Source organism: Eucyclogobius newberryi, unplaced genomic scaffold (assembly GCF_026437365.1).
Source record: "Eucyclogobius newberryi isolate DKJ021-1_F unplaced genomic scaffold, fEucNew1.0.hap1 SCAF_9, whole genome shotgun sequence".
Lineage (NCBI taxonomy): Eukaryota > Metazoa > Chordata > Actinopteri > Gobiiformes > Gobiidae > Eucyclogobius > Eucyclogobius newberryi.
This window is the reverse complement of record NW_027316532.1, coordinates 22,845,973-22,866,405: the sequence shown is the minus strand read 5'-3', so window position 1 is coordinate 22,866,405 and position 20,433 is coordinate 22,845,973. Positions and strand designations below refer to the sequence as shown.

General features: G+C 38.6%; 1 protein-coding gene across 1 annotated transcript in view; it reads left to right on the top strand.

The window, feature by feature from the left end:
* Positions 1-14,284, top strand: part of lepr (leptin receptor) — a 32,626-nt gene extending 18,342 nt beyond the window's left edge. Inside the window, exons 12-21 of the mRNA XM_072437860.1 lie at positions 558-760; positions 1,916-2,061; positions 3,683-3,836; positions 4,518-4,600; positions 5,888-6,101; positions 7,377-7,568; positions 8,527-8,610; positions 9,417-9,510; positions 10,132-10,207; positions 11,550-14,284. Coding sequence (XP_072293961.1) covers positions 558-760; positions 1,916-2,061; positions 3,683-3,836; positions 4,518-4,600; positions 5,888-6,101; positions 7,377-7,568; positions 8,527-8,610; positions 9,417-9,510; positions 10,132-10,207; positions 11,550-12,338 — 2,035 coding nt within the window. The 3' untranslated portion in view covers positions 12,339-14,284. The remainder of the gene's footprint in view (positions 1-557; positions 761-1,915; positions 2,062-3,682; positions 3,837-4,517; positions 4,601-5,887; positions 6,102-7,376; positions 7,569-8,526; positions 8,611-9,416; positions 9,511-10,131; positions 10,208-11,549) is intronic.
* Positions 14,285-20,433: the final 6,149 nt, after the last annotated feature.

The following is a 20,433-nucleotide window of genomic DNA, read 5'->3' as shown; positions in this document are numbered from 1 at the left end:
TATATCCACAGACGAGCTCATTAGTGTCATGAGTGACAGGCCAAAGTTACGTCGGAGAAGATGCGTCACTGATAGATTATTTCCATTTTTTGCGGCCCGGTAGCAAACGCGTTGCGGACCGGTACCCCTGTTCTCGGCAATGTCTAGGGCTAGGCCATCTTGATCAAAATAAGCAATTAAACTCGAATGACAACCATAACTTAAACGTCTGCATGGTCAATTTAAATGAGTACCGTATTTTCCGGAGTATAAGTCGCACCAGCCAAAAAATGCATAACAGAGAAGAAAAAAACATATATAAGTCGCATTGGAGTATGAAGTGCGGTGTGAAAATAATAATATCACATATAAGTCACTCCGGAGTATAAGTATCAGCATATAAGTATAAATATAAGTACAAGTTGCACCCCGGCCACAACTATGAAAAAAGGTGCGAAAATCTTGTAAATACTTTGTCATTTCATTGTCGTTATTATTATTTGTCTTGGTGTGAGGTGCTTAGTGTGAGGCGCTCGGTGTTGCCCGTGCTTTGTGACAGCGTGTGCGTGTTGCTGCAGGTGGGCTGACGTGCTGTGTGAGGAGATGGAGCAGAGGGAGGCGGCGGGGGAGACGCTCGGAGGGCCGGGCCCCGAGTGCGACAACCAGAGCTTCTGCAGCATCCGCCCGCTCCGGATGAACTGCTACAGGCTGTGGCTGGAGAGGGACACGCCCCTCGGCCCCATCACCTCCAAACCCGTCTACATGTCTCCTGTGGACCACGGTGAGCACTGACAGACACGGGCACAAACACAGACACAAACACAGACATAAAAACAGACACAAACACAGACACAGACATAAAAACAGACACAAACACAGACACAGACATAAAAACAGACACAAACACAAACACAAACACAAACACAGACACAAACACAAACACAAACACAGACACAAACACAAACACAAACACAGACACAAACACAAACACAGACACAAACACAGACACAGACACAAACACAGACATAGACACAAACACAAACACAAACACAGACACAGTCACAGACATAAAAACAGACACAAACACAAACACAAACACAGACACAGACACAAACACAAACACAAACACAAACACAGACACAGACACAGACACAGACACAGACACAGACACAAACACAAACACAAACGCAGACACAGACATAAAAACAGACACAAACACAGACACAGACACAAACACAGACACAAACACAAACACAGACACAGACATAAAAACAGACACAAACACAAACACAAACACAAACACAGACACAAACACAAACACAAACACAAACACAGACACACACACAAACACAAACACAGACACAGACACAGACACAAACACAAACACAGACACAGACATAAAAACAGACACAAACACAGACACAGACATAAGAACAGACACAAACACAGACACAGACATAAAAACAGACACAAACACAAACACAGACACAGACACAGACACAGACACAGACACAGACACAGACACAAACACAAACACAAACACAAACACAGACACAGACACAGACACAGACACAGACACCGTGTAAAAGCATGTACCGTATTTTCCGGGGTATATGTCGCACCAGCCCAAAAAAATGCATAATAGAGAAAAAAAAAACACATAAGTCGCACTGGAGTATAAGTCGCATTTTTTGGGGAAATCTAATTTATAAAATCCAAGACCAAGAACAGACATTTCATCTTGAAATGCTATTTAAAATAATAACAGATTAGAGAACATGGTGAATAGGTGTACGTATGCTAACGCTAACACCTTCAGCTACATGACACAGACAACGAACTGTAGTAAGTGTCTGGTATGTTAACGTAACATATTAACAGTTATTCAGAAAACTATAGCATAAAGAATATGCTAACAAGTTTACCGTCCCCGCAGTGAAGCCGCACGCACCCTCCCAGGTGGCTGCAGTGACCCGCACACCCGGGTTCCTCTCCGTCTCGTGGAACCCGCGTTCTCTGGAGCAGGTGAAGTGCCGGTTCCGCTTCCACGCTCCGTCCGCCATGGGCCGGCCCGAGTGGACGGTGAGTGTCACTATGTGGTCAGTGTAACCGAATCGTTTGTGTTCCACAGCAGTCCACACGTTTCGGAGGTTAGCGGGTTTTAGATGGAACAACAGCAGGAAAAGGCGAGGACAGAGAGAGTTAGCGGAAGATTCGGGAGAGAATCATGAGCTTAATCTGCTGTTTTGCATATTAATACACTATTCATGTGTATTTTCCTGTATAAATAGTTGTTTTTGAGTCTTGTGAGTGCAGCTTGGGTCAGATACATGGTCATATACTGTATTTTCACATTTTGATATTGAGGAAAAGTTTAACTACCGTTTTTTCCGGACTATAAGTCGCACCAGTCAAAAAAAGCATAATAGAGAAGAAAAAAACATATATAAGTTGCACTGGAGTATGAAATGCGGTTGCAAGTGTGAAAATAACAAATAATATCACATCTAAGTCGCTCCGGAGTATAAGTATATAAGTATCAATATAAGTATAAGTCGCACCCCGGCCACAACTATGAAACAAGGTGCGACTTATAGTCCGGAAAATACGGTATTTTAACTTCCCTCCCAATAACTTTAAATCTTGAAAAGCAAGTGTTATATGTTATGTATGATTTTTTGATACAATTATACACTCATTATTATATACCACTGGTCGTACAGTAGTTATAAGATAAGATATAACTCTCAGCATCGACACTAATTCAAATACATGTCTAGTTTTTTTTAAATTGCACAAGAAAAAGCATCTGGATATTGCTTCTTTTCTTGTTTATTCCGTGTCTTTTTGCGTCCACAGTTTGACATGACCTCGCATTCATTCACATCCTAATAAGAAATGAGATGTTTTTAACAAAGTGTCCGCCGTCGGACGAATGACGATTTATTTACTTATTTGCTGACAATTGAAGCTTGAATTCTTACTTTAATTGAGAAACATAAAACATCGAAAACATCGTGGTTATTTTCAGTGAAAGTAATTTAAACATGCAAAGACAGAATGTTCTTCTCATTGGTTTTAAGTGTTTTTTGGTCAAACGTACGTCTTTTTCCCCGTGTTTCATTTGCTCTCTTTAAAGCTACACCATTCATCTTGAAGGAAATAAGTCGCTTCAGCAATAAAACATTTCAATGAAGGTATTACAAAGTGCCCTTTTAAGAAGAAGTATTAACCGTTTGAATAAATTAAATCGGCGCTTCAAATGAGAGACAGTCATTAGCATCAGGCTCTTTAACTCAAAGAAATAGCACTTTATGACGGGCTAAAGTGCCTGTTCAATGTGCAATATTCTGCAATTACGGCATGTCTTTGTGTGAATGTGCTTCTTTGTGAGAGCGTAAAACTGTTTTTAAGTGAACTGACGGCTTCTTCTCATCCAAACTAATGCATTAATCAATCTTCATCTAATCTAGCGCTTTAAGTATCTCCATATTTAAACCGTATTTTAACAATTAATCTGGAATGTGCCTATGTACCGTATTTTCTGGACCTTTTTTCATAGTTTTGGCCGGGGTGCGACTTACATATACTTATACTCCGGAGCGACTTATATGTGATATTGTTTGTTATAAAGACGATAACGTACTTTCTAATCGCGCAGACTGTTCAAATGTCAAGATGTTTTGATCTGGTCCCGCCGAAGGTTCAGCCCCCGGTGGTCGCCCACGGTGACGAGGCCTCCATCCCGAACGCGTGTGTGTCGTACGCGGTCCAAGTGCAGTGTCTGCCCGTCCACGGCTCGGGATACTGGAGCGACTGGAGCGACCCCGTCTACTCCGTCCCCCAGAACAGCCGAGGTACAGCGCGGGACCACCAGGGCTGTCCAGGGGGGGCTACAGTGGATCCTAATGTGTTATGTATTCAGTTTAGATTAAGAGTGTTTCCATGGGGCGACAGCAGAAAGGAGATTTGGGATTGAATCTTTCTTTTTACGTATAAAGAAATAAGAAAATGTTTAGATTTTTCACAATTTTACGACTTTAGTCACCACTAGGGACGCCACGATTGTTCAGTTAATAGATAATTTTGATATAAATAAAAAGATTATTATAAAAATAATCTTTTAGAAGCTAAATTAAGTGGTTTTAATAAATAAATAAAATAAATAAAATAAATAAAATAAATAAAATAAATAAAATAAATAAAATAAATAAAATAAATAAAATAATACAATTAAATCAATTAAATCAATTAAATCAATTAAATCAAATAAATTAAATAAATTAATTAAATCAAATTAAACAAATTAAACAAAATAAAACAAATTAAATGAATACATTAAATACTTTTTTTATCTGGCTGTTTTTGTCACGTTTACTTTATTTTGTAATTCAGACAGTTACAGTCAGAGCGTGGAAATACTGAAAAGTTGTGACCGGTTTCACGGCCATTTCGAGACCGTGGCACTAATTACCACCAAACACACGCATCAATAAAGTATTTTTCTAATCTCATACTGTAATCTCATACTTCTGCAGCGCCTGAGCGTGGTCCGGATTTCTGGAGAGTATTTTCCGAGGATCCGAGCGGAAATCAAACTACAGTGACTTTGCTTTTCGAGGTACGAAGATCGACAGTTCATCGTGACACAGCAGCAGCAGTAACATGTCACGTTTTATTTACATAAAACGCAAGGAACAGGAACGTTTTTTTCCTGTTCGATTATCTTTGTCGGATCATTTGTCTTTTGCTTTCTGGTGCGTTGAAAGGAAAAGAAAAACGATCCGGAAAAACGTTATCAAAAATACCTGCCACGTGCATTTTCTCCTCACAGAACTTAAACTTAAAATATTTGCTGATGTAACAGAGCCTCAAAAGGGCCGTTCTTGTTTTGGTCCAGTTTCTAGTCGTTAAAGGTGCAGTGCGTACATTTTTTTTTTGATGGCGGGCGTCGCTTGAGATGATGTTGCGGTATTAAACTTAGCTACAGGTCAGGAATCTGTGAAAGAAAGCGTGATTTACAATGTTTTACAATAAAAACGCAGAAAATTGAACGCTGTAAATGCAATATATATTAAAGTTGCACTGCGGAACATTAAAAAATCATCTCACGGATTTTTTACAGTTGCATTTTGATCATTGTTATCGTTATCTCTGAACTACACAGACTCCAAAACGCTTCAAAAATACGTTTTATACCGAAGACTGCAACATTATAACATAAAATTGTCCAAAAACAACACGCTATTTATTTGTAAATATTCACTATCCAAAAGGCTTCAGTCACCGTATTTCAGCCTTTATTTGGTTTAAAATCTACCGTATTTTCCGGACTATAAATCGTACCAGAGTATAAATTGCACCAGCCAAAAAAAAACATAATAGAGAAGAAAAAAACATATATAAGTCGCACTGGAGTATAAGTCACATTTTTTGGGGAAAGTTATTTGATAAAACCTAAAACCAAGAACAGATATTTAATCTTGAAATGCGATTTAAAATAATAACAGATGAGAGAACATGGTGAATAGGTGTACATATGCTAAAGCTAACACCTTCAGCTACATGACGCACAGACAGAACTGTGGTAAGTGTCTGGTATGTTAACGTAACATATTAACAGTTATGTTACATATTACAGTTTGAAAATAACAAATAATATCACATATAAGTCGCTCTGGAGTATAAGTCGCACCCTGGCCAAACTGTGAAAAAAGGTGCGACATATAGTCCGGAAAATACAGTATTTAAAAAGTCTCAATCTATGACAGAAATTAGCATTTTTTTGGCTTTTGGCTGGTGGACTTCTAAAATAACCGTTACTAGCCACAATCGACATAGCTTCACTTGTATATTTTTCATCCCCACGACGATTGCGTTCATAAATACCGTTGTCCTCTCCTCGCAGCACCTCCAGACGTCGGGCCTGTCGTACTGCGTGGACGGGCTGATAATCCGCCGCGAGCCTCTGACCGGTCCGGCGACGGAGGAGCGCATCGGGCTCAAGCCGTCGCACAGCTTCGACTGGGACCGCCACGTCCAGAGCGTCACCGTGGAAACCTACAACAGCCGGGGACGCTCCGCGGACAACTTCAACATCACCTTGAACAGACGGGTCAAACGTGAGTCAAGTGATTGAAAGGTGTTTTAGTTTGGACAAAAGGCGACGGGTTGAAGTACTAATACGCGAAGTGAATATGTGATTATTTAAGTTCTTTGTGTAATAAGCGGGAAAACAAGGCACAAGGCTTTATTAGTTTAGTGCAGTTCAGTTTAGTTTTTTTGGCAGTTTGTAGTTTAAAAACACAGTGGAGTGCACGGTAAAACATAAAAAATACACAATGGTCAAAAGTTACAAAACACAAACATTTTGACGCTGTGAAATAGATACTAAAAAATGCTAAAAAGATTGCGTTTTTGATCAAATAAATACATATATACCGGTACTTAAAGTGCTAGTTTAAAGTGTGTTGGGGAGAAGCTTTAAGATGTTTTTAAGATTAAACTTCCTGATTTGCTGTTGAAAATAAATGTACGGTTGCTGCTATTTGTGACGTTTATAGATTTAAATTGTGATTTTGAACCGTCCGATGACTGTAAAACATTCTAAAATACAGATATTTTGTCTTGGTTTATGGTTCATGTTTCTGCAATCGCTCGGCCCGTCCACACGAAACAAACACTCATATCACGATATTCTCTATATTCTCTATTAGAACAATGAGGCTGGAACACGTTAATAATGACTTACAGACCCTTTAAACGTAGTGGAACACGATGTGATTTCAGTGGAGAAACTGGGATTGAGAACTCAGAATGTCACAAAATCTGACAAATCAAGGCAGTTTTTTATTTTATTTTGATTTTTACTTTACTTACCGTGTTTTCCGGACTATAAGTCGCACCAGAGTATAAGTCGCACCAGAGTGTAAGTCGCACCAGCCAAAAAATGCATAATAGAGAAGAAAAAAACATATATAAGTCGCACTGGAGTATGAAATGCGGTTGCAAGTGTGAAAATAACAAATAATATCACATATAAGTCCGGAGTGTACCGTAAGTATAAGTATATAAGTATAAATATAAGTATAAGTCGCACCTACGCCAAAACTATGAAAAATATGGTAATTCATAGTTTACAACAGATTTTTAGCATTTGTGATGAAGGCAAAGTCCTGAGTTTTAGGTATCACAGGACAAATACTTATACTCTCCATGTATATTTCACGTTTTACCGTAAATTACTGTTTTTATGAAGCTAAAATACCGACAAAAGACATGAAAAACAAACTGACATTTCTACCTTTGGATGTTGCGTGTTTGTCATCATAAATATGGTCTTAGTTTTGCCCCCGGTCCAGAGCTTGAGGACGTGTGTGTGTGTTTGTGCGCTGCAGGGGGCGCCGTGCGTTCCTTCCACGTGCTGGCGGTGAACAGCTCGTGCGTGTCCGTGTCGTGGTCACTTCTGGACAGTAGCTCCGCCCCTCGGTTCATGGTGCTGCAGTGGACGCGCTCGCATCAGGAAATACACCGGAGCTCGCCGACCTGGAGGAGGCTGCCCTACACCGACCGGCCCGTCCACGTACAAGGTGATGCCCGCTGCACGTGATGGTGTAACGCCGCTGTGCATGACCTCTGACCCCAGGGGATTCGGTTCAGTAGATTAAGATGAATAAGTGTGTGACCATTACAATACGAGTCATGTTTTGATGATTGTAATTGTTATCTGGACTATACAGACTAAACCTTTTACAGACTAAACCTCTGTTACCTTTTACAACAGAGAGAGCGGCATTATTCAATCAATATGTCAAAAATAATTCATCATTTAGGATTTTCAGCTATTAATTGTCTTTTTAGAAGCTTTCAAATACGGTTTAAACCTTTGGTAATGTTTTATAATAACGGTACATGAACTATTGATATTAGTTGATGATTCGTGACCATTAACTACTGTAATGAACTAACATGGAAATTCTGTTAGTTCATAATGACCTTTAAACTTATTCTGAGTATTAATACAAGACATTCACCAGTTTTGAGAACATTTGAACAAAAATGATGAATTCATGAGGATTTTAAAGAATCATGATGAATTCTGTTCGCAAAAGACACAAGATACGTGCCAAGTCTAAGATGAGAATTAAACATACATAAGTGATGGATTTTCTTTAGTTCATCATTATTGGCCCCTCAGCTTTAGTGGGGCCTTTTTTTAGGCTTTAAGCAAAACAACTCGGAATCAGGGTCATTCTTGATAAATCCCTGTGAACTAATCCTTGAATACATCATGTTTTCACGCATTAATATATCAGCAGTTCATGCACAATGAATTATCGGTTTTATATATGTAATATATAATAATAATAAAAATCAATTGCTTACTAATGTTCAAAATGTTCAATAAGAAGCAGCTTGAGTCTTTCTGTGACTCATTGTTTAGTTCTGTTGCTTCTCCGAGGGGACCTCAGAATATTGTACTGTATAAAGTTTAATCTAGTAATAATCCTGAACACACAACTAACTCTTTCTTCTTTCCTGTTGCAGGGGATTTCATTGGTTCAGAGGAGTACGACTTCTATTTGTACCCCGTGTTTACTGATGGCGAAGGACAGCCAGCTCACACCAAAGGTCTGTAAATACACATATATACACAGAAATACACACATATACACATAAATACACAGTTCACAAACGAGAGAATGTTCTTTAGGCCACAGTGGCACAAGAGTTTAGTCTTTGGAGGGGTAAAAAGTTAAATGTTTTGTTTAAATTGCACTAATTCAAAGGTCTGTCTCGCTTGTGATGGTGAAATTAAGTCATTTTAAGAGCTAAGAGAAGCTTTATCCGTCCCACAAATGTGAATCAGAAATCAAAATATGGATTCATGTTAAAAGTATACATAACGGCAACACTGTAGTAGAGAAAACACAAGTATGTGCATTATGTAGAGTGCAGCATATGGACAAAATAAATGGCAGGTAAAGTGTGTTTTTATAAAAAGAGAAAGAAAAAACAATGAAAAATCGTGATTAATCAATATGAAGAAGAAATTTGAGTCATTACTTTCCCGAGCCGCGGTAGTTACTTAAGTAAACCTAGTGTACAGCAGATACAAGAGCAAAAAATACTCAAGTAAAAGTATGAGATAAAGAATCCACTGGAGTATTGACAAAAAAAGGTACTTCAATATTAAATAGTAAAAGATTTGTTCCCAAACTATAATGCAAATCAATTTCTTAGTGAAATTAATGTGTATACATATATATTTTGCTCATTTAACTTGAACTAACTAAAGATAAATACTTTCCAGATACCTACTCCAGATGTAGTGATCACTATGCTTTGACGTGTACTTGAAAATGCTTTGATTTCACTCTCATTTCAAAGAGTTCTGGATTTATAATTGAGTAAAACCTTGTGTTTTATCCGTGCAGCGGTCAAGCGAGAACCTGGTGCCCACGTGCTCCTGATCATCATCACCTTCCTGTCCGTCGTGCTCTTGGTCACTTTGGTCCTCTCCCAAAACCAGTGAGTGTCAAACTCACCTCTCATTTTACATTATTTTACTTTATTCCACACTTTCCTCCTGTTATTGTGACCTAACAATCCATGCAATAATCCATTTTGATTGCTTGTTTTTGCATATTTATTTAGTCTCACGGCTCCATTTTTAGCGCGTACAACTTTTTTCTGCACCAATGCGGTTATTTTTTTGTAATATGATACGATTTGAGCTGCGCAGAGTCGAACACGTAACTTCTATGACTAATATCAGTGTTTCATTGTGCTTTTCTTTTACTGCAGCTGATGCTTTTGTCCATATTATACATTTAAAAGGGTTTGTCCGGCTGCTTTTATGTCTTCTTATGCATCAGTTATTATAAAATCTTCTGTGGAAAGATGTGTTATTGTCTACTTATGTTGCTGTGACCTATGAGACATGATTAATTGCGTTAATCTCAGAGCGTTAGTCTTGATCCGCGGATAAGACTCTGGAGGTGACGGTTTGGCACAATGACATTTAACGGGTCATGAGAGTGTAATTACCCTGGATGTGGAGGAGGGAGAACGAGGGAGTCGGACTGGGAGCAAAACGGGGAGACGAATGCAGTGAATGTGGTCTGAGAAAAGCGCTATTTGTGTCCACAGAATGAAGAGAATTGTGTGGAAGGAAGTGCCCAACCCGAACAAGTGCTCCTGGGCCAAGGGAGTGGACTTCAGAAAGGTGAACTAAGTCGTAATGTTTACTGGTGCTTGTGACTGGAGTGTTCAATAATCTAATACAATTCAAATGATTACAACAAACACTGCTAGCCCTGAACATGTGCAATACTGATGTAACCATGTGCAATACCATCATATTCATGTGCAATACGGAATCAACCATGTGCAATACCTGTAAATAAGAGTGTTCTATTTTGTTTTTTTTACATACGGTTTACTTACCTGCTAATAGGATTACCTAGTCTTGTGCTAGCTATTTTTACTTTATTTTATTTTATTTGTATTTTTATTTTATTCTATTATCATTATTTTATTATTATTATTATCTGATTTTTATCTTTATTTTGTATTTTTTTATCTATTTTATTTTATTTTATTTCCTCCCCTCCATTCCCTATTAAAATAGGAGAGGAGTTTTGTTAATAAGAGTTTTTTGTTTTGTTCATAAGAGTTCTATTAAGAGTGTGTTTTGAAACTTCCTATAATCTGTCCTTTCCTCCTGTTTCTATTGCGTTGTAACAACGAAATTTCCCCTTGTGTGGATATTAAAGGTTTATCTTATCTTATCTTATTATTACAAGTTTTTTTGTATTTATTTGTGTTTAATTTAATTGTATTTTATTTATTGTATTTTCATTTTTATTGTATTTTATTGTATTTTATTGTATTTTATTTTATTTATTTTATTTATTTTATTTATTTTATTTATTTTATTTATTTTATTTATTTTATTTATTTTATTTATTTTATTTATTTTATTTAATGTATTTTTTTCAGGGACAGTGCATATTCATAAAAAAAATCTGTAATAAATCAGTAAAAGAGCAAAACTGTTTAAATTCCTTTGCTGCTAAATCAGAATATACCAAATTCATACAAAATCTTCATAAAACAGATTTAATTAATAATATCACTGTCTTTGTTCTAAAAGGTCTTTTTGTATGTGTTTTACAGTCTGTATAGTCCAGATAATGAGAAGGATTATAACAATTTGACAATTTTAGATCAAAATATGCTAAATAGAGACTCCTTGATTTAAGGATCAAGTATTTTTAGATGTTTCTAATCACATTTTCAACAAAATAAAGGCTTTTAGATGGGGAAATATTTATAAATGTAGTGTAAAAAGAAGTGTATTATAGGTGAAAATATGTAATATTTAAAATTAAAAAAAAAAATGTATTCACTAATGTCTTTGTAATAAAAAGGTATTTCAGCATGATTTTTTTACTCGTTACAGCACCACGTGGCACGACTGTTGACATGCTTAATTAGTTGTAGTTTATACATGTGTAATTACCCTTAATGATTATTGACACATCTAACATGTTGTGTCTCTGCAGGTGGACACTTTCGACCACATCCTCAGAGCTCCAGAGGCTCATCCCACCTGGCCCCTGCTGCTGACCGCCGAAAACATCTCCACCGTGGTCATCATGGACAAGCCCGACCTCCCCTCGCCGCTCCGACCTCCGCCTGACCCCGCCGCGCCTGAAACCCGCAACACCTTTGAGAAACTACCCGGCGAACACTCCGTCGAGAACGCGTGCAATTCAGACCCCGACGCCGGCTCTGCACCGCCGCCACCTCCCGAAACGCCGGTCAGTTCCGCGCAGTCGTCGGTCCACTACGCCACGGTGCAACTTTCCGACCCGCCGCCGAAGGGGCATTTCAGAGACGGCAGCGGGTGCAGCTCTTGCGACGAGGGCAACTTCTCTGCCAACATTTCCGACATTTCCGACTCCTCCCACGGCGCCCTGTGGGAGCTGGAGAGCTGCAGAGCGGGCGACTCGGACGTTGACAAACGCCGCTCCGGTTCCTCGTACAACTCCGTGGAGGAACTGTCCGAATCATCCGATCAGGAAGAAAGCGGCGGCAAAGGAAAAGACTTGTACTATTTGACGGTGAAGGGAGAGGAGAGCGAGGAGGAGGAGGAGGAGGAAGATGAAACCCAAAACAGCCTCTTAAAAAGTATAGTTTTGAGCAACAATAACTGCTCCTATCCGCTGCTTGAAGCCGAGGAGGACTCTAATGAGAAAAGCGAGCTGCTCTCCCCTGCCCCCTGTGGCCTGTCTCCGCTCTATCGGCCACAATTCAGGACTGCTCCCGTCGCAAGCGAGTCCCCACTGTGAAAGCGTTACAAAAAGTCAACTGTGCACCATCAAAACGCATTGTGTAGTTGAGCATTTACCAGAGCACACTGTACGTCAAAAGTGAATGGAAATTAGACCTCTGATTATGTTGTAGAAAAAGCTTCAGTTGTAGTCATGATTATGTTGTATTATGCTATGAATGTTCATCTGTGCTGCTTTTGTGGTTTGTGAGACGGAGGTCAGGAATTACGGTTCATTTTGATCCATTTATTTCTTCCGGGCAGTGATTTTCAACTAGTTTGAAAGCCAAAGTTTAAGTTTCACTGGATCCAGATTGAATTCTGTTGAAGGTGCTATGGAGATGTTATTGTAGGTTCTGAAATATGACTTAAAACTTATATAGAATTCATTTCATTGCCTTTCATTTTTATTGCTTAAAAATATGTTGAAAAACGCATTGGTACTGTGAGCAGGTGTGCGTCTCCACAGATCTGACCTGTAACTTTGCATGGCGGTGTTACTCAGGGACGTGTGTAAACTAGCAGACGCGGCGTTCGATGCTAACGCTATCGATAGCTAAGCAACATGGGAAGTTCTTGTAAAATACGGCGCCAGTCTCGTTAGCATTAGCCCTCCAAAAAAGCTAATTATAACTCATGAAGATGCACACATTCAAACACATTTAGGTCAAAGATATTAAACGTCACAGCTGAATATGTAAAGCATTATTTTAGATGACAATTAGCGTCTGCATAAATTACCATCTGAGCTAAAGGCTAACTGACTTTTCAAGTGCGTATGACAAGTTTTTACGACGATCTAATTACTTGGATTTGACTTTATTTTGTGTATTTATACCTGTTGTACATATGAATTATAGTTTTACACCAATCGATCAGATATTTGTGGAGAAAACTTTGAAAAATTGCTGAAAAAAATTACAGGAAGTGACATCACACTCGTCAAAATTGATGCATAATCTACACAAAGAAACACCTTTTGACCCTTCAAACATTAATTCAACATATAATTTCTCTAATTACTTTGATTTGACTTTATTGGGTGTATTTATACCTGTTGTAGATATAAATCATAGTTTTACACCAATCGATCCAATATTTGTGGCAAAACGTTGAAAAATCTGTGGAAAAATTACAGAAAGTGACATCACACTCGTAACTTGATGCATAATCTTCACAAAGAAACACTTTTTGACCCTTCAAACATAAATTCAACAAAATAAAGGCGCTCTCGTATATTTTTATTTGTCAAATTAAAAAAAGGATACATAACACTTCCTGACATGCATGTGTAAACATTCAGACATATTTTTTAGCCTAATTGGCCTCCTATTTCAACTTTTACTCGTGAAAAAGACTAATCTTATGCACAAAGGACTAACAGGAAATGACACACGAGCACACACAGAGTTCGGGGCAATATCGGTGCCAAATATAACCCTCCGATAACCGAAATTCCATCCCTAATTCGCACAGGAAGGAACGTTTGATTTGACGTAACTCCGGGAAGCGACGGCCAAGTGATCGAGTTTGAGCAACGAGCGGAGGAACGAGTCTCCATGGAGCGATTAATGCCCTAACAGGGAACCTTTCAGGCAAACAATAACATCTCCACAGAGTCAAGGAGTGGAAGAACCCGCCAGCAGAAAAGTGACATAGTGCACCTTTAAAGCACAATGACGTGAGGGAAATTGCCAGTGGTGTAGCGTTCTTCTCGTGCCTATTGAATTTCACATTTCATAAAGTATCTCATGCTTCAACATCTGCATGAATCCAAAGAACGTGTTTGTCACTGGTGCTGTAAGTTTTGTGTTTCGTTCAAGTATTTATGAGATATATTGTTTTTTCGGCGAGCTGCATTCAGGCGTAAAATAGGAACGGATGAACGTAACGGAGTCGAGGGAAGGCTCGTTCTAAACTGGGATTGTATATTTTCAATGTCGAGAATAAAGTATTTATTGTGAATCTGCTCTGCTGTGTTCTCTTGTAACTGCATTAAGAAACGAAATGAAGTTTAGAATAGTATTGTGCTGCCCTCTGGTGGTTATAATGACAATAACAGGCTTGAAGCTGTTCCAAAATGCTGAAAAAAGAATGTTATTTTTTTCTTCTTTTTGACGTGCATGGCAGGTCAGATGATTATTATTTTTGGAGATCTATTTACTTTTTTTTAAAATAAGGAGAAAGAAAACAGACAGAGAGCGGGAGTAACAAACACTATTCATGGATTCCTTCTTGATTTGGCACAGTAACAATCCTTCAGCTCAGGAAGGAATCATCTTTCTGAAACCTATGAATACAGTGAGTACTATGACTAAAAAAAAGTACAAATAAGGCACACACATTTGGCAAGTATGTCCATCTTTAGGTTTAAAGAGAAAGTGATCTATATAAATATGTATTTATCTGAGCGATGGCCTTTCCCCCCCAGTTTTAAAATTGCTGTGCTCTATTTAAGTCTAATATTTATGAATGTTCTTCTGACAGTCCCAAAAACATGATAATGATGCATTATCTGGGAAGGTTTAATGGAAATCGATCATTTGCATTGGTTGTAGCTCAATAAATCATCTATTACTTGCATAATTTAGGCAATAGAGTTTGAAGAATGTGTATTGACTGGCCTAAAAGATCACGTCATCAAATTAGATTAATAATACAAAGAAACGAACAATCAAACCAATCAATAAAATGCATTATTTAAAACAAATAAAGTTTTATTTGGCTTACAGTGAAGGCACATTTTGGATGCATTTACATTTTACAAACACCAGATGGCCCCGTGACATCAAAGTTAACTTGTTTTTATTTATTTATTTTTTGCTCTATGATATGACTGCATTTGTTACACTGGGGTTGTCAAAAGTATCAAACTAGTACTAGAACTGAGCTGAAAAAAATTACAAAATTGTACTTTCCAGAACAGTTTTATAGTAATCTTAAACTTTATTAGAATTAGCATAAGATCACATGAGAATGTTGAGAAAGTGCTGTTATTTTGAGCTGAATGTTACAATTATTATCATAATTATTATTATAGTGGTATAGAAACAGTTATTGAGTCTCCTTTGTTTTACTATTTTGACAACACTTTTTAAACCTGTAAAATAGGTCGTGTTTCAAGTCAGATCTGCGGAGAGGCGACCCAGCTCACTGTTAGTATGCACGTTTTTCAAAGTATTTTCAGATTATAACCAGAATATTGTGACTGCAGTGACTCTTATACAAGTTTCATTACAATAAAAAATGTTAAAATACATGTCCATAAAAAACAAACGTAAATAAACAACCCTTTTGACATTCAATGTTTGTTATTTGGGGTGTCAGGGATAAGCATGTGAAAGAAAATGTAATGCAAAATATAAAAAAATCAGCTTTGAAATAATATTTGTGTAGATTGGAGAACCAATCATCAGGATGGAACAGAGAAAAACTGAAATATTGAAAAGTCCCGGTGCACCTTGTGACCCAGATTGCCTGTGTTTTCCAGCACTTCTTTAGTTCCTGGTCAAACATCTTAAATACCAGATGGAGGAATTCTGCGCGCGTGAAAAGACTTTGAAACACGCTTATCCTCCAATTGTGACAAACGACTGCAGCGGGTCGTTAAATCTGAGCTAATATCACTCACACTGGGGCCGGACTATATGAAGTCGTGTCTCATTTTGTGATCAAGTTAATGAAAGTATATTTATATAGAAGGTCACCACTTCAACAAGGTCAACAAAAGTATGTGTGAAATGCTCTAATCATGTGCCTAAGACTTGGATTGACTGGCAAAAGCAGAAAAACAAGGGCAAAAAATATACATAATGAGAAAATATACATAGAAGAGTGTCTCAAATTGTGTTCCATTGCTAATAAATACTTTTATACTTCAAAATAATTGCAAGACACTTCATCCGCAATGTTGTAAATGTGTGTGACAAAAATTGTGAGTCTGTAACTTTCACAAGTTTCTATTTTTTATACATAGTTTGGAAAATGTGGTGGTGCTCAAAAGGCATTCTGTCAAGGAAAACTGTTGTAACCATTCAACCAAATTTTTTTTTAAATAAATGGGAAAGAGGAGGTCATTTTGATGTGACAGAGGAAGAATGGGAAAATATATGTACTTCTCAATTCACAAAAAATGTATGTTTCTTTATAACACCATGTCAAAAGGGAAATACTATGGTAGTTTCTGGAGAAATTGCGGTTGCCAAGTGGCTCGACATTACCATGTGTTTTGGGACTGTTTATTGCTCAGAAATATTGGACTGAGATGAATGTAAGCACTGTGGATTATCTCGGACTTCAGAACTATGTATCTTGGCCCCAAAACTCCTCCCATGGACACAGTGCATAGATACCTCTGGAACATACTATCAAGACCTGGACTGACACACGATTGAAGTCTAAAAATACTGTAGATTTCGCCAAATAAAGTTGTTGCTTGTGGGATTTTCTTTTTCTTCCTGTGTTTACATTTGGCTTGGACATAAAAAGGGTTGAACGCTGCTTCTTTGAGATCTCAGTTTTGAAATTGCACCGCAAAGTTGTTTTTTTTTTTTTTTTTAACTTTTTGAGAGCATTTTCAGTATCGTTGAGGGGATTCGCTCAAGAAGGTCAAATTTATCATACACTAAAATAAATTTGACTTTTGAATACACTGCTTGACAAAGAGTACATTGTGGAAAAATACAAATTGAGCTCATCAGAGGATGAAAGTGTGAGCTCAACAACACCATTTATTTTCACTGAATCATATAAAAATGTCCAGAACTGTGTCTAGTCCTGATCAAGAAACCATTTAATTGATTTGCTGTCATATTAAGTTGAAATGAATTGTACAAAATATCTTTGTTTGTTTGAGAGCAACCTTTGAAGAGACACAAATTCACCTTAAACATGCACGTGATCATAAGCAGGAAAGAGATGATTTACCCACAACCTCCAAAGAAAAAAAAAGAATAACAAAATAAAATTAAAGCCGCAAGCGGCAATGATCGGCCCCCCGCCGCTACACCGCCACGCCGCAAGAGGAGGGGGCGTGGCTAACGCGCCCCAATGGTCCTTTTATTATGCCTACTGCTGAATCTGTGACGCTGTCACATCTTCTCCCCTTTGTTTTACCATCAAAAAGCAATTTTATTTTGAATTCTTGGCAAAATGTGCGGCTTTGCCGCACAGACACCGTGACTTTTTGAATAAAAATGTGGATACCTTTTGATGGTCCACCCCTGAAGATGAGTCTCACCAAATTTCAGGTTAATAGGGCTAACGCCCTGGGAGGAGTTTGTGAAAGTCTAAAGTGTAAACATGTTCTGGCGATTTCCCCATTGGAATAACATGGGAAATTTTGGTCATCGTTACGGCAAAACCATAACAATTATGACATGGGTCTCATTGACTTTTTTGATGGGGATGCTAAAATTGAGTTGTGTGTCAAATTTCATATAATTTCGCAAAACTAGACATTTAACCTCCATATAAAATCTGTAGGGGGCGCTGTGGCGCCAAATTAATTTATTTCACTTCAAGTAGGTTTAGGGCAAAGAGTTTAACAACTGATTCTAATTTGACGCAATTCGGACTTTATCTGGGCAAACGGCAGAAATGTTAAATTTGGGAGATTTCTGAAATTCTTGCTACAGTTTGCGGCTTCGCCGCACAGAGACCGTGAGAGGTATCAATGTAATTTGGATAACTTTTGATGTCCCACTCCTCAGTAGCATTTTCACCAAATTTCAGCTTTTTAGAGCCAACGCCCTGGGAGGAGTTCGTAAAAGTACGACATTTGGAAAAACTCCCGAGTCATGCTTAGCCATTTTTGAACCAATATGGCCGACATTTAGTTGGGCGGACGGCGTTGCCGTAATAATATTTTTTACTTCTCTTGTCACCATCTACCTCTGCGCCAAATTTCATGATTCTACGATCAGATTTTTTTTGGGTCATTTCCCATCTCTCAATGCATTTTTGGTACATTTGGGGGCGCTGACGCGCCAATTTTTTTTATTTCAGAAAAGGGAAATAGCCAGAATGTAGAGAGGCACGATTTTTAGAGGTGTGCAAATTTTTGTGACTTTTCGTCAATGTTCACTGGGTGAAAAATAGGGAGGTTGGTCCTGAGAAGAAGAAGAAAGAAAGAAAGAATAATATTCCGATGCGAAAACAATGTTTCCCATTTTTCAAATATCATAAACTATACATTTTCGGAAAGCGCTCGCGCTTTCCTACCTCATGGTGTGGGTCCCTGGTCACTGATGGGTACTTTCGTTAATTTTGAGTGGGCTCCGCCCACTTTGTGTTTTTGGCCCTCTATACAGTAATAATGTTCAATTTTTGCATTACATGCTTATATGCACGGAACATGCAAGAGATGGGGAACGTATTCGTGAGCTACTTAGCGCAAATGAGTGCTTTATAAGGGGATGACGACCGCGAAGTGCTCGTTTAGTGCGCACTTTTGCACGGGCTTCGCCCGTTTACAACGGTAATGTTCCATTTTCCTACTACTAATTAGTATGCACGGGGCGTGCATGAGTGGAGGAGTGCGTTAGTGAGTGTTTGGAAGTGGGCACGAAAGTGCCCACTTCCAAACACTTGCGCACTTCCAAACACGTGCGCACTTTCGCAGCCGTGCTTCGCACGGCCTTACTAGATTAATAGGCCTCTCGCCAGCTTGTGGCGCTCGGGCCTAATAACAGAAAAAAGAAGAAGACAAAAAGCCACTGCCTCAACCCTTTGTACCGAGTAAAATAAAGGTATTATATTGAAATACACTAAAGATATGTTTATTTCCTCATCGTTTCAGCCTCAGCTGCAGGCACATGGACTTATCAGCTTGACGTTGTAAATCCCGTATTGATCGGCTTGTGTTTAACTGTGCAGTGGTCGTTTGGCTACTGGTGCCTTTGAACCGCAGGATTATTACAAAGCTTGGGCTGTGGCAGGTTGACAGCTCCACGGCTACAAAGGCCAAAGGAAAAGCACGCTCCTCCCAGCCAATATCTGGAGTCAATGGAAAAGCTAGGTTTACAACAGAAAGAAAAGTGCAAAATGGAATTAAAAATAGTTATAATAAAAGGGGAAATACATTTTTTTCACTTTTGGTGCATCCGTAATCACCGCTCCTCATTCAGAACCGAGACATGTCAGATTTACACGGTAGAATTTGCCGTTTAACTGTCAGATTGCAGATTTGTCGACCCGTTTTGAGATTCACGTCCCTGCAATCATCGAGCCGAGCCACGAGAAACAAAAGCTGGCACAGAGTTTAACGTCTTCGCTGTCGGCACAAATAAACAGACGATGAATTATTATAAGCTTCAGCGTGGAAAGAGCGGTGCCGTTTTTTTAATCACCCAAGACACAATTAAACTCAAAGAGAGGACGCTAAACGATACATTTTAAATAATAAAATTGCAGAGCCGATCTATAACTAATAACGATACGGTTGGACATTTGTGCATCATGGAGTTGTGGATATTTCTTTCAAAAACAGTGAAGATCTCAGGGCATTATCTGAAATTATGATCTTTATCAAATGATTGCACATGAACGCAACCTAATAAATAAATGCCATGGATACAGGAAGACCATACCGTGGAACTTCCCAGGCAAAATGCAAAAGAAAAGCAGGCCACACACCGGAAAAGCCACATAAATGAAAGCGAGTTGGCCTCAAACACCAGCTGACCACTCTGAGCCGGTGGTGAGGTCAGATAGGAGCAGCAGCTGACCTCTGGAAACCTCTTTTCTGTTCAGACTCCACTTTCTCAGCCTCGTTCCCTCGACTGTAAACGTGTGACGTGTCCAATACCTGTGATTTATCTGATCAGACTCGAGGGCCCGTCATGTGGAATAAGCATCCAGACGACCGCGTCCACGGAGCCAGGGGTTTTAGGATCAGATCAGATCGTGATGCTGAATGTTTTCAGTCTTTTCACGGGTCAAATAAGTACAACTTCCTCTGCCTCTGTGTCCTTGAGCCACACACTTCGCCGGCCTTGTCTGAGAAAGGGCTTACAGTGTTTGGAAAAAGCTGTAAATGTGGTTGTGAAAGACAAAATGCGATAATAGAACAGAAACGAATAACGACACTTCAAACAATCACAAATAACTCACTC